Consider the following 21,765-nt stretch of genomic DNA (forward strand, 5'->3'; position numbering starts at 1 on the left):
CCAAACACACTCATCACTCCTACACACTCTGGTCTTCTGGTTTTGTAGGGAACCTGTTAAGAGTTGGAATCTAGCAACGTTAACCCCCTTTGCGTCCAGACCAGATCTTTGCACAGTAGAGCTACAGGTTAACGGATTCCATGAAGTAAATATCTGCGTCTGTCTTTCTGTGGCCAAGGGAAATGAAGTCAGTAGTTGTGTGTGTGTGTGTGTTGCTCTTAGCTAAAGTTATAATCTGGAGGAAAAAAAAAACCACACAGCATTATCCATCTTAATCCACATAGACTACATTGCCATGAATGAAGGTTTAATGAACTTGATTATTATTGGTACAGAACATGTCAAAAGGTAACAGAATCAGCCATTTTCACACACTCGAGAGAGAGGTGTGCGTTTTGTCCAACATGAAATCTGAACTTTGGCAGTGCAAAGTGTCTCCTGTTCGCTCGATGCCACGTGACTCCAGTCCCATCAACGGCCGTCCTGTTTGATACTCCAGTAATGGCGGGAGATCAATTCTTCAGCCTCACTCAGCTCTCACTCCAGTAACAAAAAAAACATCACTCTTGAGATACACTTCAACACAGTACACAATGTGTTCAGACACATTTTTATGAACGTCATCACTCATGTTAATTATCACAGGCGCTACATGACTCAGGATTATTCTCTGAAGTTTAGCTTCTGGACTAAAGTGGCCCATTTTTTTAAAAGAAAATGTCTTATTTGAAGTAGAAATGTGCCTGTTGTTCCTATTTCCATAATGCAGAATCAATTATTATTTGACCTATGTTTACATGGCATCACTAGCAATCCTTGTGTGGAGCAGCTAAGCTAATTATCGTGTCATTGTGACAGTTCAAAAATGTTCTGACCCCTTTTCCTCTTTTCACGTCCAATCAGTCATTTGTGTTTTGGCTCAAAGTCTTGGTAGTAAAGTACACTAATGGGAAACTATAACACGGTGCTGCAACAGAAACGGTTTCCCTAAGCAGGCGGGATACTCGTCGTCCTCTTGAAGAAGAAAGAATGTGCCCTTGTGGAGACCCCCGTGGCGGCTCGTGGTTCAGTTAGCAGCGTTTGGCGGACCCTCCGGGATGAGAGACATGAAGAAGGTGATGATGAACGACCACGTGGAGGACAGGAAGCCCGCGTGGGGGGCGCTGTTTGGATCCTCCGCCCCCTCCTCTCCACTTTCCCCGTCGTCGTCCGAGCCGTCGTCCATCACTCCTTCCTGTACGGGACGAAACCGAATTATAAGAGGAACATCGGGCGGGACACAGGGACACGCAGTGCACTAGACCAGACATACAGGACTGTGAAATGTGACAGACACGATGTAAATTAAGTTAATTTAAATTAAATTACCATGTAACTTAAAATCAGGGATGAAAGTAACTAATCACAATTACTTTTCAAACTAAGACAACGTTTTTTTGTGTACTCAGTACCAGAAGTATCGGAATTTATATAGCGGTTTATGTAGCGGTCATATATTTATAATTGATAATCGTTGTATGCACAATGGCATTTATTGTTGGTTCAGACAGAAGTGTTCATGTGACATTTAATGCAATTTATTTAAACGGCAATACAACTTTTTTATGTTCCGTTTTAAACGTACATTTTAACTTTAACTGAAGTAAAATTGTTTTATACTTGCAGCACTTTTACTTTTAGTCAGACAATGTAAATCCCAAAAGAAAATGTTCTTAATAAACGGTTCAAACGATAAATCGATGATGAAAATAGTGGGTGGTGTATTCCAGCCCCACTAACACTTTTACTTGTTTTTCGATGTATTTAGATTTTCTGTAAACCGGCATCTCAGTGAACCACTTGCACTTCAAATACAGCCGCTGCCACAGATAGAATGTTCTTGGTAAGGCTGAGACGGACGAGAGGCCGCTACCATTTCCTGTATGTCCTGGTTCTGTAGCTCTCCCTCCACGTCGTCCTGATTGGCTCCGTCTCCAGGAAGCTGCAGCTCGTTCTCCAGGTTGAAGGGAAACCAGCCGGCCTGATGCCTGCAGACAGAAACAAACAACAACTCGCATTACAAACTTTGTACAGTAGCATTTAACATCCCATCCATTCATTATGAATCATTATTTTGAGCAAAACGTGAGATCTGTTATAATCAGGAAGACTCACAGGTAAAGCACGAGCATGGCCATCATCACCATGACGAAGCGGCTGAAGGAGGAGTAGAAGTACACTATGCTGAGGAGGATCGCAGCACGTGAGAACGTGTACACCCAGTCCAGCCAGTCCCGGTTCAGCTCCTCCTCGTTCAGGACCTCCCCTCCCTGGGCGTTCATCTGGACTTCCGGGTTGCCTCGGCGGTCCGCCTGAGGTCGCTGGCTCAGAGGGTCGGGCTGGTTGGAGTGAGTCGAGGGCTGGTCCGGCCTGAGGTGTTGAGAGGAGGCAGCCAGTAGCTGACTGGAGGGAGAGAGGGGGGGGGGGGGCTCGTTTACTATGGGCTGGATAGGGAATCGGTTAACACATTAAAGAAACACGCGGGGACTCACTAGTGCATGTAGTACTGCCGGGCGTACAACTGCTGCCACCACATCAGCGTCATGGGGTTGATGTATGCGGGCATGTTTGTGGGAGCAGCTGGCTGTGGGGAGTACTGATTCCAGCTGCAAACAGAGACACTGTTATAGAAACATTTGACTTGGCGCACACACACCTTCTATTTGTCTTTGATTGTAGATACATTAGACTGATGAGTTATTAATGGAATTTGCATCAACTAACAGCCAAGGAAATGATGTACAGAATGTACAGAAAATCAAACCTTGCACTGGAAAATAAGCTCAACTAATTAACATTTCAAAACAAAAGCAGCTGTTTGTAACTACAGCTCTTTTCAGACATATGCTGCAGTACAGTTTGCTTCATAAATCCGTGGAAGTGTATTTAATGCTAATCTTCCTTGTGGCATCATTCAGACATTACAGGACTTTTCTTGGAGCAGCAATGCTCATCAAATGATCCTCTTCAAAAGGTTTATTTTTCTCCTATGTTCTAAAGCTCCTTACTTGCTGTAGTGAGCCTACCTGTGCATAAGTTGTGGATACATCTGCTGGTAAGGGAAGGGTCCGGTTCGCTGTCTGAGTCCATCACTGCTCTCTGCTGGAGGTGGCTGGCTGTGTGGACCAGTGGGAGGACTAGCAGAGTTCTGAAGGGGCTGAAACCAGAAAAAAAAAAAAAAGTTTTTGAATTTGAATTTTTTCAAATCCTCAAGGGAGGTGTAGATCACAGCAGTGAGCTGGATGATGAAAGGAAATGCGCTGATGATGAAACGAATGGAAAGGTGTGAGGAGCGCGCGGCAGGACCCACCGCGGGACCGGCCGAGCTCTCCCGAGGCTTGTTACTGCGGCTGCGGGGGGGCGTCGGGGAGCTGGGGGGGGTTCGCGAGGCGCACACCAGATGGAGCATGTGGTACTCGTCCTGCTGTAGAAGCAAACACGGCTCATTATCAAAAGCACAGTCCAAGTATTGCGTGTTCAAAGGAATAAAACGTGTGAACTTAATGGATGTACGGTTAATTAAAAAGAGTTGTTTTAATGTGATCGGTTTTTAATGTCAGTAAATGGAGTATAACAACATGTCCAGTTGATTTTCTCAATAAAATGCCATACTGCAGGTAAATCTGGGTACAATACATTAGTCTAATAATACCACCCATCACACTTGATAGTATCTTTACTGGATAGCATGTTTAACCGTTAAATAACAGAGCGCCCTGGTATGCTGTTACACCAGTCTCTGGCCGATGAGGCCGGGCTCACAGTCGCATGTAGCGGCTTCAAAAGGTGTTCCACGGGGCAGAGGTCAGGGCTCCGAGGTAGAGTCCCGACTAAACCGTGGAAAACCACTTCTTTATAAACCTCGCTTTGTCTTGTTTAAAGACGACGGGACCTTTCCCAGACTGTTGCTCCAGGCAAAGCGTTGTCGTCTAAATATATCATTGCATCAGTAAGATTTATCTCACGAGCACAAACCCACGGGAGTCCGACAGCTGTCCACCTGCTGAGGATATGCAGTTGGTGAAAGCAGAGATTTAGGCGGCTTGTGTGCTTCTCGGTAGCTTAACAATGACTAAACTAGCATCGCTCTGATGAATACGAAATCCTGCACAGAGAGAACCTACCTTTCTGAGCACATCTTTTAGAGTAAAGTGATCCAAGAGCAGCTTCCCAGAATACACCAGCCTCTGGTCTTTGGAGCTCTATAAAATCCAAAAGTGTGAGGATAATTAGGTCACGGGAGATAATAGATACATTTAGTTTCGACCTTTCTAAGTTGATGTCGACAACAATGAGCATGACAAGCGGCGAACTCTGAAATGTAGATTACGACATCAAAAGGCAGATACTTTGTGTGAGCGAGTAATGAGGATGAGATTATAGTAACCTCAAAAGGAATAAGTGGGTTTTAACAGTGGATTAACCTGGCAGTGGAACAAGGTTCAGAGTGTGTCCTCGAGCCTACATTCACTGTACGACCATTCAGGAATTTAAATGGCCTTTTTTTTAATTTTTTTTTATCCTGGCTCACTTGTTCTGGGTTCAAGACGCCTCATTGTTCAAATATGTCACAGTCAATGTCCGCGAACTCCTAACAAAAGTGCAGCCCTTACAGAGATTACTCCGGAGCTTTCAAAGGGAGCCGTTTGTTCCTGTGTGTGTTTGCATCACAACTATAACCCGGGCAGTGAGGAAAGGGAGCAAAAATGTGATTAGTTGCACAATACGGCAGCAGTCTAAACGCCTTCTTTTCATTGTGACTCCAAGGCTCTTACAGCTACTGAGAGTCTGGAAACCTAACTTTCACTTCAGAGAATAGATCAACGTCAACGGTCTGTGTGACTATGGTAATTCAACACTAATTAACTCACAGAGGGACGGCTATCTGAACATTTTTGAACTCTTGTTACAACACCAGCCAAATCCATTTCTTCTACATTATGCTTCCCGAGTGGACATTCAACAACGGGCAACAGTGTTTTGGATCTTATCTCACATAACTCCCTTCCTGGGTTTAACATCTACAGACATCATACATATCACATGATTATGATCACATGATACCCAGCAGTCATAGAAACGTGTTTGTTTCTGACTGGGAACATTTTATCAATGGTTATGTCACCAGTTTCTCTCTCACTTCATGTTTCAGGCTGCCCAGTACAGGTGAAACAACAACAACAACAACACAGGTTGAGCTCTTTCTGGTGCTTCAACAAAAGGTGATCAGCTGACTTGAATGACAAAAGGGCAGCAGGATGGACCAGAGGACCACAGGCATTAACTGGAGCAAGAGACAATACTCACAGGTTTGCTTGGGTACACATCGGAGATGTGCGCTTTGAGTTCCTCCACAGTCCAGTTCTGGCAACAGTTGATGGTGTGGTCATTGTACTTCTGGTTGGGTGCCCTGATGACCAGGGTAACAGGACCGTCCACAACACCTCGATCCATGACTTCAAAACCATTTGTCTCAAGTGGAGAAAGAAGGGAGATCTGGACTGTCCTGTCAGGGGTACACCGGCTCCAGTCCTCCTGGTGGTTTTCTAGTGTGTTCCTGACATCGGAGCGAAGCTTGTAATGTTATTGTGAAGTCTGATGTTGCTCGCCTGCAAGCTGCAAGGTGGTCCCTGTCATGTTGTGGAGACGGCACACAGCTGGAGCCTGAGGGCAGAAAGGACAACGTGAGGTTAGCGTGATCCCAACAACATAATAGTAATATTACAGATTAGTAATGTGTGCTAATCTCAAACATACTTTCTGGCATTGCGTAAGACGCTACAATAATATACAAGGATTAATTACTGGTGCGAAAGCTTTGTGTAGTAGTGACAGACATTTAACACGACCGACGTGTAATGACAACTAGCGTTACGCTGTTATAACGAGCTCGCACAGACGGATGGAGACGCCACTGCATGTGTGCGATTCAATAACGTTTGTCAACAGATGCCTTTAACTTGCCCTGGTTAGGAGTATTTAACTGGCTAAGCTAACGTTAGCCTCAGCAGGTTTTTTTTTGCTGCTAATGTCAGTCAACTCGAGCAGAAAAAAGTTGTTAGCTAGCATACTTAGCCACCCAAATCAAAAGGATATAGTTATATATATATAGATCGTGTCAAAGAGCGTGTGTTGTCTGCCTACCTTGTTTACCCCCAGTGACCGGAATATGCAGCCTACTTTTAACTCCGAGCCCAGACTGAACCCGGAGGGTTGTCGGTCTTCTTCGTTGGATTTCGTGATGTTGTCGATATTCAATGTTAACGGCGCATCACCGCCACCCACTGATAAAAGTCTGAGTTACAAGCACAGAGAAGTGATGATCAAATCTAACGTGGGCCATGACAATATGATATCTGACTGTATATATATACAGTTTATGGCCATGATTTAATACAATAATGACGATATTAATTTAATAAATGGAACCATGCCCAATTATATAAATTGGATTGAAAAAATATAAACATCTTCTATGTATCACGCTATACAACTGAACAGAGCCACAAACTACAGCCTACAAAAAAACACATGAGTGATTGATTAGGGCTGGGATGTATATCCCATGCTCGGCATGCTGGGCTAAGATCCATTGCGGTTGAAGTGATTCAATGTGACTGCCATCTGGTGGTGGCACAGCGTAACATCACGGACTCCATCACTCTTGTTCCCTGTTTGATCTAAAGCAAGGCATCTCTGTCTGCCTGCTGGAAGCTGGTTAATGCATAATATTAGATCTGAATCAGAAACGTAACTAGTAAATCTCGCTGCCTGGTAAATATAGTACGACAATGTTTTCCTCTAGTAGTGAAAGTACACAGTAAGTAGTAGGCAGCTGAGTTGCATATTTTGTACATGCGTTGGGGACCTTTTATAAGTTATTTTCAGGGTAAAATTAGTTAGAATAGTAATATAATTTAATATTTTTTATATCTAAACATCGTAATACAGAACGGTCCTTTATATTTCGGCCCCAGGCCCAGGTTGCCTACTCTGCCTAACGGCTAAGTCTTTCCCTTGTGTTTTCCCCCCGTGAAACCAAAGTGTATTTCACCAGTGTTTCTGACTGTGAGTCGCTGCGACTTGAGTTTGTGATGCAACTATGTCATGGCAGGTGTGTTGCTCAGGACCCCAGGAAGTGCAGTGTCAAGGGTGTTTGTATGAGTGTTTTTTTTAAGAAAGCTGCAAGCAGCAACACCACAGGCCAAGGGCCCGTCCTGGTTCTAACATTTTTCTAATATGAGTGACTTGAGTCACTCAAGGGGGGAAATGTGGGAGAAAAAATGTATTTGGGTCTTGAAATATATTTGAATGCATGTTTTGAACAGGCACTGCACTAGTTGTATAAAACATTCAGAACTTTGGGAGTCCTTCTGCAGATTTATACGTTTTTTTTGCCTATTTGCCGATTTGCCGATTTAACTATCATAATTATGTTTGATACATGGCTTTATATTATTAAAGCTAGAAAAAACACAATACATTTAAAATGATCAAGCCTATAAAGAAACACATAATGGTCGATAATGACCTTCACTGAAAAACTGAGAAGAATGTGTTCAATCTGCTCTTAAAACGGGTTAACAGACTTCCGCTTGAGTCATAGAACTCAAGAGGTCTTGCAGGTCCTTGTAAATAACTATTTTCTGAGGACATAAGAGCATCGCATTATTACTCCTTGTATGTGTGTGTCACATAGCAGCGTATTAGAGTTTTTACGGAACACAAGAGTATATTTGTTTTTAAATCAAACACAACTATACCTAACCAAACCACGACAAATGGCACCAGTAAATCCACAATGTGACTCTCCCGAGCTGGGTTGAGGCTGTGTCTCATATAAGACTTGACCTGTTTGAACAATAGACCACTTCTTGACCCAGATTTCCTCAAGGTGCTTTTCTCGCACAATCCACACGCATGCAGTGGAAGTAAATTGGAAAATTCTCAGCCATCTATACTGTCTCTTGCCCAGACTGCGCTGTGATTGGTTCCAGCCTTACGGAGAGTGGGCGGAGTCAGAACAATTCCCTGAACATGTTGATTAACCCTGGCTTGTTTTTTTGTTTTTTTTTGTTATGATGGATGAAGAAAATATAAGTTTCTCTCAATATGTTCAGTTGTGGGACTGCGAGTGTTACTTGAGAAAGTTAACCAACAGGGCCATGTTAGCCGACCCTTACACTGCTGGCATCCACAGTGTAGGAATGCACATTAAATGACACTTTGTTTGGACGGTTTGTTTGACCAGTGTTGTGTGTACATATATACATGTGTATGTATCATGGTATCAGCAGGCTTTCTGTTTCAGCCATGCTTTGGTGCTGCACTGCAGCCCATCAGCAGGCCGTCTCCTCATCTCTCTAAAAGTTGAACCCAATAGCATCATTTCTGTCCATTTTCCTCATGGTTTATAGTGGTGATTATTATAGTGGTGATTATAGTATATTATCGTGGTGATCTAAGCTCAGTGCAGCAGCCGTGACAGCTCTGGAGGTTAACAACATTTTTACTCCATCTCTGAAACGTTTCGCCAATATTGCAGCTCGCTGGAAACTAGAATCGCCGTTTATCGTCCCATGCGTATGTGATATCGATTCTGGCGCCCAACAACACAGCAAGATGACATTTTCAAAGTGTATCCATAGTGTACTACTCTGAGGAGATGGGTTCGCCTCCAGTCTGTTCTTTGTTTTGCTTCCAACAAACCCCGTGACATAATACATTTTCTTTTGTCCTTTCTTTGATGTGCATTCTCTCAAGTATGCTATTCAGAATCAGTCATCAAATAAACACAATGAACATCATCCTTCTGGATGGTTGCTAGCACATCAGTGATTGTTCCCGATTTGATTGATTTCACTTTCTGATAAAGTGAGCCCCTAATAATGATTGCACCGTATATAAATGGACATAATTCATCTTTTCATATAGTGATTGTAACTTATAACGGATACATTTTGTTTTAATCCCTCCCAATAATCTCTTATTATAGCTAAATACACTACAGTTTACATGTAAATGTTATTTTTTAACATAATTTACAACTCATTTGAATGACTGGATCCTGATGTATAAAAAGTTAATGGATGATTGACAATATAGTAAAGTAGTTGTTAATAACATACCGTATGAATATTTATTAATCAATTATATATGAATTATTTATTCATAGTAGCCGTCCCGAACAGCCCGAACAGCCTAACAACCACTTAGAAGCGTCACAGCAACGAACTCAAACACCACAGCAACCACTGGGCAATTGTTTGTTTATTTGATCAGATATCACATTCATTGAGGAAGTGCTTATCATAATTGTTGTATTCAATAATGAAGTACATACTTATTCACAAACACTTTACTCTCAACCGTCAACTGAGCAAACTACATACACTGAATACACGGATGAGATGCAGCTAAAAGCTGCAGAAGAAATCCAGTGAGATGAAATGTTATCATCAGGTTAGAACACGTTTATTAACTCTGCATGTGTACAAACACTTAATATGAAAATGTTTTATTAGACACTGCAAGGATTTGTTATTGGGTGTATTCATCTATCATCAGATATGATCATAGCTGTGTGTTATGAATCATTTATTAACTGTTTACACCAGTCACAGTATAAGGAGTTATATATGTAGCAATTAATACAAATGTCCTTACAGCTGCCTATAAATATATTGTTAAAGTTTGACGGTTTATTACGTGTTTACTGCTTATGAATGCGAAATAGGAGGGTAAAGTGTTTTCAAAGCCTCCTGTATTCATCTTCTGATCTTAGATGATGTTGATTTACACAGCAGAGTGGAGACTCTCTCCAGCCAAGAACGGCAGATAAAAATGCTTTCTGACATCTTATTCTTCCATTTCTCTCACCTAGTAAAATGTCAGGCTGCAATCAGAACCCTCAGGGAGCTTCCTGTGACCTCAACTGGCTTTAAGGAGGGTACCCCATAAGTCAGGGGTATTCAATTAAAATTCCGAAAGGTCCAGATTGAGAAAATCTCCTCGTGCAAAGGTCCGGAACATTACAATAATATCTAACTTGCGCTATTTAGTGTCATATATATATTCAAGAAGCCTACAAACAAATGCATATGTAATATCCATATATAACAGTGAAACACTGACAGGGATCATGTTTCTGATAAAGTAGTACTTTTATTACTTCTGTTTGTAGTAATAAAATATTACATCATATGCAGATGATGTGTTTTTGACAGAAGGACGTTCAATGTCTGCAGGATAACTTGTCATTGCATGAAAAGGCCTCATCTGCGCGGGTGAACTGGGTCAAGAGTGAAGCCTTGTTGGTGGGACGGTGGAGGGGCCGGGCAGCGCCCCGTCTGCCTGGTGGACCTGAGTGGGGGAAAGAGGGAATGAAAGTCCTGGGAGTTTTTTGGGGCAACGAGGGCTTTCAAGCAAAGAACTGGGAGGAAGTGAAGGAGGAAGTGAAGGAGGAAGTGTGTGCTCGGTTGTCTAAATGGAAATGGTTGCTACTCCAGTTGTCGTACAGGGGAAGAGTTCCGGTTGCCAATAATTTAGTTGAGTCAACTCTTCGGCACAAACTTATTGCTCTGACGCCACCGAGAGGCCTAATAGAGGACGTCCAGAGAGCCATCGTAGACTGGCACTGGGTCCGGGCAGCAGCTCTGTACCTGCCTGTTGATGAAGGAGGGCACGGACTGATTGACATCCAGTCCAAAATTGCCTCCTTTAGACTCCGGACAGCTCAAAGACTGCTTCACAACTGTGGCCCAAGCTGGCTCGACACAGTGCTGAGGAGAGCTGGGTGGTCGGGCTACGACAAGCAGCTGTTCCTCCTGCAACCAGAGAACTTGGACCTTACTGGACTAACATCTTTCTACAGCTCTGTCGATAACCCAGAGAGAGTTTGCCGCAAACCGAAGTCTGTGTGACCAGTGGCATGACGGCTTTGAGTGCAGTTTCCCCTCTCTGTTCACACCCCCCCCCCCCCCGGTGGGAGAGTGGCAGTCACTTTTAAAACACTGCACCTGGACAAGTTTCAGGATGCATGAAAAAAAGCCGTCTACCACACCTGCGTCAAGGTTGTGAACTTGCGCTCTTTGGCAGGGATGGAGTCGTCGAGGTGGATTGTTCTTTGGTCCAGATGTTTCCTCGTAAGGCAGCTGGCGGTCTCTGTACAAGCTGCCCGTTGAAAAGCGGACAGCAGACCTTCAGTGGAGGGTTGTACACGGGGCAATAACTACAAACAGATACAGCGCGCACCTTGATCCGGAGCTGGGGGAGGGGTGTTTATGTTGTTCTCAGGCGAGGACCCTGAACAAACAGATGTACAAGATCTTCGCTCTGTCAGCACTTTTAAAAAGGTGGTTTCAGGGTCTTGGGGGGGGGGGGGGGGTCTTGGTTTGTTCATCTTTGGTCCGAAATACTCTGCTAAGAGGAAAACGGTACACACTTTGGTGAACTTTTTCTCATCTCCTCCTCTCCTCTCCATCTCCTCTCCTCTCTAAAAAAAAACAAATACAGACAACAGTAAGTAGAGTTAAAATCTTCACAGAATAAAGGTGAACATATAAATTATGCAGCTGTATAGAAAGAAATAAAAATGAATATTTACCTTTTGAATGAGAGGGTTTACACTCGCCCTCCACCTCCCCTCCTCTCTCTTCCTCTCCTCTCCTCTCCCTAAAAGAGAAATGGAACACAGGTTATAGAGTTATAGTTAAAAAATCAGATGAACAGATTATTTATTTATCACAACATCAATTTTGATGATAAGAAATAAAATGATACTCACCTCTTCCTTAGAAGGATTCACACTTGCCCTCCACCACCCCATCTCCTCCTCTCCACCTCCTCTCCATCTTCTCTCCTCTCTAAAAAAAACAAATACAAACAGTAAGTAAAATCTTCACAGAATAAAGGTGAACATATAAATTATGCAGCTGTATAGAAAAAAATATAAATTAATATTTACCTTTTATTTGAGAGGGTTCATACTCACCTCGAACCTCCTCTCTCCTCTCCTCACTCTTCCTCCTCTCCTCTCGCCTCCTCTCCTCTCCTCTCCTCTCCTCGTCACTGAGGACTCTTGTCGGACTAAGGGTGGGCATCAACAGACATGTGAACCCCCTTGATATGCTGTGGACATCCTATTAATTCTCTGCACAGAGGAGCTTCCCTAGGGGGTCGAAACACGTTGGAGGTTCACGCTATCCCCCCCAGACCACTCTCTGTGTGCAGACACCCTGCCTGAGTCTCTGTGCAGTGACCAGGAGAACCTTCTCAACAGAGCATGCTCCTAAAATCTAATACAACTTAATACATATAATACAACTTAATACTTCTATCTAATACAACTTAAACAATTCAACACAATGATTTCAGTCTAAATAAGTAATCTCAAAGTCAGCTAAATTCAGTTCAAATGAATAAAGGTGCTTACCAGGATTGCGGTGCTGAACATTACCTGGAGGTTCAGGGCCTCTGTTGCACCGCCAGCTGTCAAACTGGTCTCTCCTCTCCAGATAAAGACTCACGTTCCTCGCCCACTCCGGCCCAGGGTGGTCCCATAACGGGCGACGCTGACCGGGACTTACCTTTATAGGCTCACCGGGTCCCTGAGGGGGTTTAAGTGTACTTACCTTTACAGGCACACCGAGTCCCTGAGGGAGTTTAGGTGGACTTACCTGAATAGATCCACCTTGTTCCTGGTGCTTCACAATGCCTGGAGGTCCAGGGGCCTTGTTGCACCACCAGCTGTTAACCTGGTTCCTCCACTCCGGATTCAGCTTCCTGTTCTTTGGACTTACCTTTACAGGCTCACCGGGTCCCTCAGGGTACCTTCTTTTGCCTCGCCTTTGGGGTGAGCTTGGGGGGATGCTACGAAGGACCCCAGTAACCGTGCTGCCAGGGTCGTAGTCAGGTGGAGGTCCAGGTGAGGGTCCAGGTGGGGGTCCAGGTGAGGGTCCAGGTGAGGGTCCAGGTGGGGTGCCGATCTGGGAGGCGGGTCCTCTGATCCTGAGGATGGTCCGTGAGACTCCGGGCCGGTTAGGGTCCGGGATCTGGACGCTGCTGTACGCGATCCGTCGGGCCATCTGAGGGTAAAAACACACACAACCCTCAGACCACTGATGCACATCATGGTACTTTCCCACATCACATATCACATTAAAAGGATCAGTAGCACAAAGCATTGTGACTAGACAGAAAGTAGATGTCATACAATAAACTATATGCTATAACTATATGAAAAAAAAAACACAGTAAAGTTTAAAATGTTTGCAATTGTTTCACAGTGTTGTTACTGCAGGAGGCCTTCCATATGTCTACAGGCTGCTGGTATCAAACCAATGAACACAGTCACCACTGAGAGTTTCACTGTACACAACACAGTTTACTGTCACGTGACTAAAATGACACCTGACCTGCTCTGATATTCACAACACCATTTTGTTTTCATAATTATTGAGCATATGAAGGATTAGGCTGGATAATGTACTGATTTCTGTCAGCTGTTTATTGTAAACATTAATATGTGCGTGCACGTAAAAACGTGTGTAGATAAGTACAATCAGCCTCGAAGCTTAGCACAGTTTAAACAGAGTACATCTACACTCAGATACATTTTACACAGCGAGATTTACACCAGACTACCTTAAAAAAAATGTCAATTTAAAGCGGTCTTGCTGATTGACTAAAAGTGGGAAACATGTCCCCGCCTTTTTTATAAAATAATTATCCTTTTGTGGTTGTTTCACTATCTGTTGCGCATCGTGTTAATGTTCAGGGCACGAGGACATAAAAGTGACACGTTTTTGAGCGAGGTTTGGTGTAAAATAGTCTCCTCATATATGAAAAACATCACGAGTATGTAGGAAACGCGTGAATTGTGAACACGTTGAAATAATACAGATTAAATATATTGTCATGCGTGCATCACTTATGATCCATATCCCCTAGAAGTTGTATAAATATATAGAAACAATATTTGTATTAACATTTCTCAGTGTGTGCTAGCTTAATGCTATACGGTCAGGTCTAAACAGCTAACGTTAGCTAACAAAACAAAAGCGTTGGGTTTAAATTAGACAAAAACGTGTTTAAACTTGGTCACAACAGTCAAAAGTCAATCCTAGTGGATGAATTTACACTGATAATTGAAAATATTACCAATATTAGCATACATATTGGTGTATTTTGGGGATTCACAGTCTCAATGGTAAAATGCATTGAAGACCATAGGGGTTTAGAAAGTGTATAAATCTCACTTCTTTGCAGCAAATAGTTCTCACAACTTGACAGTAGGTCACAAGTAGAGTTCCTGATGCAATTAAAATCACAGTTTGAAGGTTTCTTTCGAGAGATTTTGTCGAGTGAAGGATATTTCTGCTTTTCTGACTGACTGAACTTTCGTTTCTGGACAGACTGAGTGAATTTTGAAAAGATGCGCATTTTGGTAGACATGGTAACGACAGAACGTTCAGGTGAGAACAGGTCTTACCTCAGAGTCTCCATCAGGTCCGGATCAACAGTCCTCCGCTGCACAAACAGACATTACATACAAGCTCATGAGGAATATCCTTATGGACATAAGCTAAAATAATAAAGCTAGCTTTCCTGTCACGTTTGGGAGTCACGTGACCTGCAACCATACTATAGTATGTCTTATAGCATGTAAAAAGATGCAATAAAGTATATTATGTGGAAAAAAGTCATGAAACGGTAATAGTATAGCATGTCCAAAAAGTCATAGTATAGTATGAAAAATACTATATATAATATAGTATTAACTAATATGTAATTACGTTTTCAAATTTAACTGGATGGATTATTAATAATACATAGAAATACATAAATAAATGTTGTTCTCTCATTTCAAGTAAAATAAGGGATCCATCTAAAAATGAAATACACAAAAATGAATCTTTGAAAAGCTTGCATCAGATATTGCTTGATTTGAGAAAAATGTATGAAAAGGAAAAAAGGAAAGTGTGGCTGGAGTGAACTTTTTTCTTCTCTTTTGTTAAATCCATTTCACATCATAACTGTCTCAGTGAACTTTATAATAAACAATCTCTACACATTTCAACATCTTGCCCTCAGTTCAGACTGGAGTGTTTGGTCTAAATATGTGTGCAAATCTCACTCGGCTCACGAACGATGCGTTTCAGAATACAGATATTCGATTGGCTGAGTAGCGTCACGTGAGGTGATTTACAACGTATGTGATTGGTCGGTGTATTTCCTGGACTGCTGAACGAGTGCCGTAAAGGCTGGAAAAGCTGTGCAGGTTAAAATAGAAGCGCTCCGCCAAAATGTATAATTCTCAATTATCCATCAGTTATTCGTCCGGGTCCGGATAGGACAGCGTCTGGGTCCTGATCCGGACCGCGGTCCGCCTATTGGTGACCCCTGCCATAAGTCATGCCACCCTCTGCGGAGAGAAAATGCTTCACATGCATGTGGCAAGTCACTGGAAAGCTTCTGAGCAGCAGGTTCAAATTGAGTGTGCACATTTCTTCTGGACACGATACAAGACGAACAGCTTCCATTCATTCATACACACATACAGTTAGTCTATCTGCCCCTCGGTGGCCAGGAGGCATGGCAATTTCTATAGATAACTGATGTCTATACATACCGAGCTTGGATCATTTTCTTCCTTCAGCAATACGAGGAATAAGTCTCATAAATGATTATTTCAGGAAATCGCTTTTGTAACATTTGCCCTTTGACATGTCGATAGTCAAAGAAAGAAAAGAGCTTGTTATTTCTTCAATAATGCTTTGACGTTTCTGTTGAACTGAACAGATTGCCCCCTCTGATTATATTGAGCGTCTGTATCAGTGAGTCACTAGTGTGAAAAGGTCCCTTCCTGGAGGAGGTTTTGAAAAAGCAGTAACAACAAGTGTTCTTTGTGTGTTAAATTGCATCCATAATCCATCCGTCCAACGATCTGTTAATCCGTCCGCACAGCCGGTATAGATCCAATTCATTTGGGAAATCATATTGAGTTTTTTCAGCTCAATGTGATTACTTTTAGGGCAATAAATAAATAAAGAATACATTATTTTTCACCAGAATCTTTTTTTTTTAGTGCGCTCTTAGTATTTCTAAAACCCTAGCTACGGCCCTGCTGAAGGCCTCAGAGTAGGGCTGCTTGATTCTGGCAAAAATCATCATGATTATTAAAAACATTTTCTCATGGATTTTGGAAACATGCACTGGACGGTCCACCGCAGCTGCGCCAGGAGCGTGTAGCGGCGAGGTCTCGGCAAGGATGCGTTAGAGCTCACAGTCGACAGTAAGACACATTAAAGTGATATAAACTTCCACGGGATTACAACTAACTTCTTGCCAAAAGTTTCAAGATATTTCTCTACACTCCAGATATTCTCCCTCACTCTGGTCTCAGAGCAGCCAGCTCATGCCATGAAAGATTAAACGAGTTTGCTTACGCAGGTTGCTTTAGTTAAAGTTTCTACCTGCAGCACCAGGTCAAATATCTCAGTCATCCTTCGGCAGACGATGTACTGTCTGACAGAGATCTATATTGACTGTGACGATAATGATACGCTCAGTGAGACTTGCTAGTCCGTCACTTTGGTCCAGGTTCAAGGTCTGTCTGTCCAGAGATCTCCACACAGCTCGACTCTGGCGTAGGTATTACAAGAGCAGTAAACGGAGAGCTGCACTCCTTACTAGGATGCTACAGTGTCTGCTAAGATTTCTAGTGCTAATCATCAAAGCTCAAAGGTATTTGCACATTTTGTGAATGGATGGCGCTTATGTTTATGAAGTGATTGAGATTTACGTTTCACTGAGGTGGACCATGGAGTAAAGTCAATTTAAATTGATCCAGTATTTCATATGGAACCATGCTATTGACAAATCCTTTTGCGGATAGATGGAATGTTTTGTTTTTTTGTGGGTTTTTTTGCTCAAATTCAGCTTTATTGTTTTGATATTTGCCCTTTTGAAATATCATTTGTCACAAAGAAGAAAAGGAAAGCTTTGTCAATGCTGTCGGTTTATGTTTCCATTTGTATTGTGCTGAATAGATTCTGAAGCCCTCGTGCCCCCTCGGTGTAATGCACGATGGTTGTCTGCAATTAGTGAGTCACTGCTGTTTAGAAAGTCACTGGCTTGGGAAGGAGGGGGCGTTAATTGCATATCCGGTTTTTGACTGTTAAAGACCAAGTCAAGCTTGTTAAAACCCTTGATTGTGCCATACTGATGAGTGGAGCTCCTTCACTGTTTAGGGCCATTAACAGAATATCCTGCCGCCTGAAGGGTCTCACTTTATCATTTAACGTTGTCTTTACATATTCTGTACATAGTGTTGTAATAGTCAAAACATACGCAGATGTAATTGACAGCGCCGCAATGCAATCTAATTCATAATGATGTAAAAGTATCATTTTACAAGCACAGCTTTGTATGAGTCATACACAGCTCTCAGAAAACCTGTTGCTTGCACTGGGTGGCAGTGTGCATTCATTTTTACGGAAAAACCAAACGGTAAATTCACTTTTGATGAGCAGCATTCCTGCATGTCCTGCACTTAAACCTCCAATCTGATCACACTGAACTGTATATATTTATTTATTTCCATGCTTGCAACATTTGAACATTGCAAATACATCCGGTGCACGACATCTTCATCCTCGACCTGACCTTTAGTGGAAAAACTACTTTTTGCAGCAAACAATTCTCCAACATTGGCAAGCTGTGTACTCGCTGCCTATGCAAAGTGCAGTATTGCTTTCATTTACTCATGCATACATAAACAATAGCTTGGCATGTGAGTCTAGGATGCATCCGCTGTTATTTTCTTTTACAAAGAAAAGACATACTGCTCAGTCTTAAATGGATGTCCCTGTGACACTGGCTGCATTTCCTGTATCTTTCGTAACAGCTGGCTTAACCTTGTGCACTTTGATCCACTCTGCAGAAACAATTTAAACTCTCAACTGATGCTTTTACACTGGAGTAGGCCATTGATTAGTCGCGGTGAAATTGGTCGATTAGCCTGAGCAATTCATCCTGCGTCAATAGCTTGGTATATCAAAGTGGAAAACTTCATTCTTTTCGAGTTGCATGACCGTCTTACGCACACATGTCTAGCCGGTCCCCATGGAAACAGGTTTCCTATCTGCTGGAGGTCCATAAAGAGATTTCCTGCTGGAGAGGTTGGCGAGGGAGGGAGAGAAAACAAGCGAGGGGAGAGAGAGGAGAGAGAGGACATAACTCAAGAGTTGAGCTGTATGACATACTGTACATGCCTTACCGTCTACAGTAAGTATAATAACTGCACATATAAGGATTTGTGCCCGGATGAAAAAAGGAAAAAAGGTACAAACTAGGCAAGGGCAAATGCATGCTATTTAGCAAAATAAATCCCCCCCCCCCCCGATAGTGCTGAAAATGGATGCGAGGAAGGAAAGGTAAATTGCCCATGAAGTCACAGAAATGGTATTTGTTTCCTCTTCCCATCTTGGGATGGGTCATTACGATGCATCAAAGGCATGATGACCCAGTGCCATGTCACCCCAAAGGGGCTATTATTGATGCATGTGCCCCCGGTGGGTCTGTAACTGCCTTTGTTAGTTTTATTTCTGGCAAGCTCATAATGGTCCTATACAAACCACGAGTGATGTACCGAGCAGACTCTGGGTGTGCTCAGGCAGAAACATCTTGGCAGAGGCATTGTGATCAAAAATAGTTCCCCACGCGGGTAAATTATTAGTTACACCAACTAAAAATACTTCCTTGAATCCTCTCCCAGGCAATAATGATAATCACTGGTGGTGGGCAACCAGCGGCTCATTTTGAAGACATGTATTTAGGGAACTGTGATCTAAAACGGAGCACGCTAAAGCTGAACCGGGAGACCGATATTCGACACGGCGTTGTAGATATGCGGCAGTGGTTTTGTTGCCGAAATCTTACCGTTCATGGTTTTCTTGCCTAAATCTAAACGTTTGTAGTTATTTCAAGCCCAACCGTGATGTTCTTTATTAACTTAACAAAGTGATTTTGTAGCTTAGAGTCTAATTTTAACTTCATGTCATCCCGAAAACAAAGTTGTGCCATTGCCAACCATTCGGAGAAATTGGCAACGATTCTTGACATTTTGGTGACTAAGAATGGCAACCATTCTACCTGATCGCCAGCGTGGCAACCGCTTTCACGTTAGTGTTGGGCCCTGTGTGGTTTTGAAAAGTGTGACACAAACTAAGTTGCAACAAAACTTTTGATTATTTCGATATTTGCCAAATTGTCAGTGGTGTTTACAAGGATACTTTAAAGGGGGTTGACTGGAAAAACATTTGACAGCTCAGCCCACTAAAACACAAAAGATGTTCTGTTCTCCCTGATAAGTGGCAACTGTTCTTTTACCACCCACAATGAACACAATCAACAGCAAAACTGACAAACTTAATGATAGCATCTAATTAATTCTAGCTTAATTTGGAAGGCTAATCAAAAATAAGCTAGGCTAAAAATACCTTTTGAAAACCCGTCAGCTAAATTGAACATATCAGTTTAAACTGCACATCTCAGTTTATTTTAAAGCGCACCCAGCATGAGCACATTTGCAGCAGGTGTGACTACGCAGTTGCATAGAAATATTTCGCAAATAAGTGTTACCGGTTATTTTGGGGGTGACTTTTTCTGATCACTTGATTTGCATAAATATTTTTCTCAACCTGATCTTGTTGCTCAGTTGAATTGCAATTTGTCCGAAGTAGTTGCTCTTGCGGTGCAATTTTGGCAAATCAGGGCCCCTGGTGGTAATCATGGCCCTTGGCACAGTCAATATAAAATATAAACTGTATTTTTTATAGGTACCTACTTTTTAAAAATGACAAAGCATCGCGACCCAAATCACAATAAATATCTATAAATCGTGAGAAGTGCGTAAATGGCGAACTTTTAACGCCATTTCCACATCACCTAATATTATCTTAAAGTTAATTCAGCCATTTCGAAGAAAAATATGTTTGATAAATCACAACCTTCTTATATGCATGTGTTCTTGAAAACATGAGGGGCACACAGGCCATCTCATACTTTTCATTTCCTCTCATCAGTTAAACAAACAGAATGTATGCTAGCCTGTCATTCTAGACTCAATGTTATAAGTCGGCTACAATTAACAGGACATTACGAACCTTCAAGCCCCCTCATGTGGCTCAAAGGTTTACTACAGATATAAATGTTTAACAAAAGACTTTTCTTTATGCAATTTCTGCGAATGTTCTGCAAATTTATTTGGCGACCCGAATAAAATCTCCTTCGACCCACCTGTGGGTCCTGACCCAGTCTTTGGCAATGGCTGCATAATGTAAACATGTCCTAGTACAAACACAAAATCAAATGATGAACATGAAAGTAAGTTTAGTAACTTTCTTTAAAGGACATTCTGGAGCTGTACTTTCATTGCCTCAATCACTTTTTGAAATGAAAGGTAACCGGTGATTGAATGTGTCGGGCTCTTTACTTTTATAAAAGGGGACATGAATGTCTGAGGGTTGTGATGAGCTGCAGTTATTATACGGTACAACCACGTTCCGTGTCAAGTCAGATCCCATTCATGTTACCCTACTCCCAGTTTTATTCAATGAAAAATATTATGCTAATAAGTATGTTTACTGCCATCCCACTGATGGGCAAAAATAAAACTCCAATGAAGCGTTGGTAGTGTGAGGCATGACAACTAGTAAACCTCCCTCCTCTTAGTCCTCCTCCTTTCCATAAGCCAAGACACAAAACATGAATGTCAGCACTGTCAATGGGCTTGACAAACTCATTCAGGAGATACAAATGTATACAAACTGTTGAAAACAGACTCTGTGTCTATCATTTGATTGTCCATCAGCGTTGGGATAATGAGTGCAAGGCCTCAGAAATGAACGCGTCGAGCGGAAAGCTGCACTTAAGCGAATCCTGCCGTGCAAAGCTCAGAGTGCGTCGTATCGAACAAGTTGCTACTCGAGGACGAGTTTCCATAGCTACGGGCTCATAAGAATGCAGGACACATGTCATTCAACTCCACTTGAGATGTGAGAGAGGGGGCAATCGGGTTGAATGGATGCACTCTGCAGAGTCACAATTGGTACCATTAAGTCCAATTAACAGGCATCCGATAACTTCAGGTCTGTTGTCTGGATAGTTAGTCCTCATGGTCTTTTACACCACAGCAGACCACTGAATGGCTTCTGTCTATATCTGAAAGTTAACTAGTTGCCATATAACTGACAGACAATATCTGTAGGTCAATACTTAGAGGGCTTGCCTGGTTTCAGACCTCTGGATGGCTGCACACACCTCCCCATTGTTTCAACTACTCAGTCTGATTTTTTTGGAGATGTGTGCAGCGCTGCAAATAAGGTATAAGCTCCATGGCTTGTGAACAGAGGAACACTTTACGTTACACCTTGCTCGGTTCATTATGGTCAAGCAGTCCAAGGGAGACCCCGGGGTTTTGGAGGTTGTTAAGAGAGATGCTATTATATGGAGTTAGGATGCGGGTGGGCAGCCAGCATATTTGTGTAATTGCCATTTTGTTTAGCATATGCAAGTAAATTGTTCACAACATATAAATGCTTTATTTATTCTACTCCTAGTTGCATGCAACTTGCCTTAGTCTGCAAAAGAAGACTGCACTCAGCCTAGCTTTGCAACTTTTCTTATTGTTACATATTCTGAATGCAAATGTGCAGGGTCAGA

General features: G+C 42.4%; 1 protein-coding gene across 1 annotated transcript; it reads right to left on the bottom strand.

The window, feature by feature from the left end:
* Positions 1 to 271: 271 nt before the first annotated feature.
* On the bottom strand, positions 272 to 6,258 carry LOC306708702 (homocysteine-responsive endoplasmic reticulum-resident ubiquitin-like domain member 2 protein). The gene is made up of 9 exons (XM_079176619.1): positions 6,184 to 6,258; positions 5,347 to 5,703; positions 4,164 to 4,241; positions 3,350 to 3,463; positions 3,066 to 3,196; positions 2,532 to 2,645; positions 2,155 to 2,442; positions 1,913 to 2,027; positions 272 to 1,234 (listed from the first exon to the last, which is right to left on the bottom strand). Exons 2-9 carry the CDS (start codon positions 5,491 to 5,493, stop codon positions 1,067 to 1,069), a joined length of 1,155 nt encoding a protein of 384 aa, XP_079032745.1. The 5' UTR covers positions 5,494 to 5,703; positions 6,184 to 6,258; the 3' UTR covers positions 272 to 1,066.
* Between the last annotated feature and the right edge of the window lie 15,507 nt (positions 6,259 to 21,765).

The sequence above is a fragment of the Pholis gunnellus genome (genome assembly GCF_910591455.1).
Source record: "Pholis gunnellus genome assembly, chromosome: 16".
Classification (NCBI taxonomy): domain Eukaryota; kingdom Metazoa; phylum Chordata; class Actinopteri; order Perciformes; family Pholidae; genus Pholis; species Pholis gunnellus.

Excerpts from the sequence above, each read along its gene's own strand:
- LOC306708702 (XM_079176619.1), bottom strand. The coding sequence starts at position 5,493 with ATGGATCGAGGTGTTGTGGACGGTCCTGTTACCCTGGTCATCAGGGCA. Across the intron at positions 4,242-5,346 it reads ATGTGTACCCAAGCAAACCT|AGCTCCAAAGACCAGAGGCT; the intron begins GTGAGTATTGTC and ends TGGATTTTATAG. Across the intron at positions 1,235-1,912 it reads ACCAGGACATACAGGAAATG|GAAGGAGTGATGGACGACGG; the intron begins GTAGCGGCCTCT and ends CGTCCCGTACAG.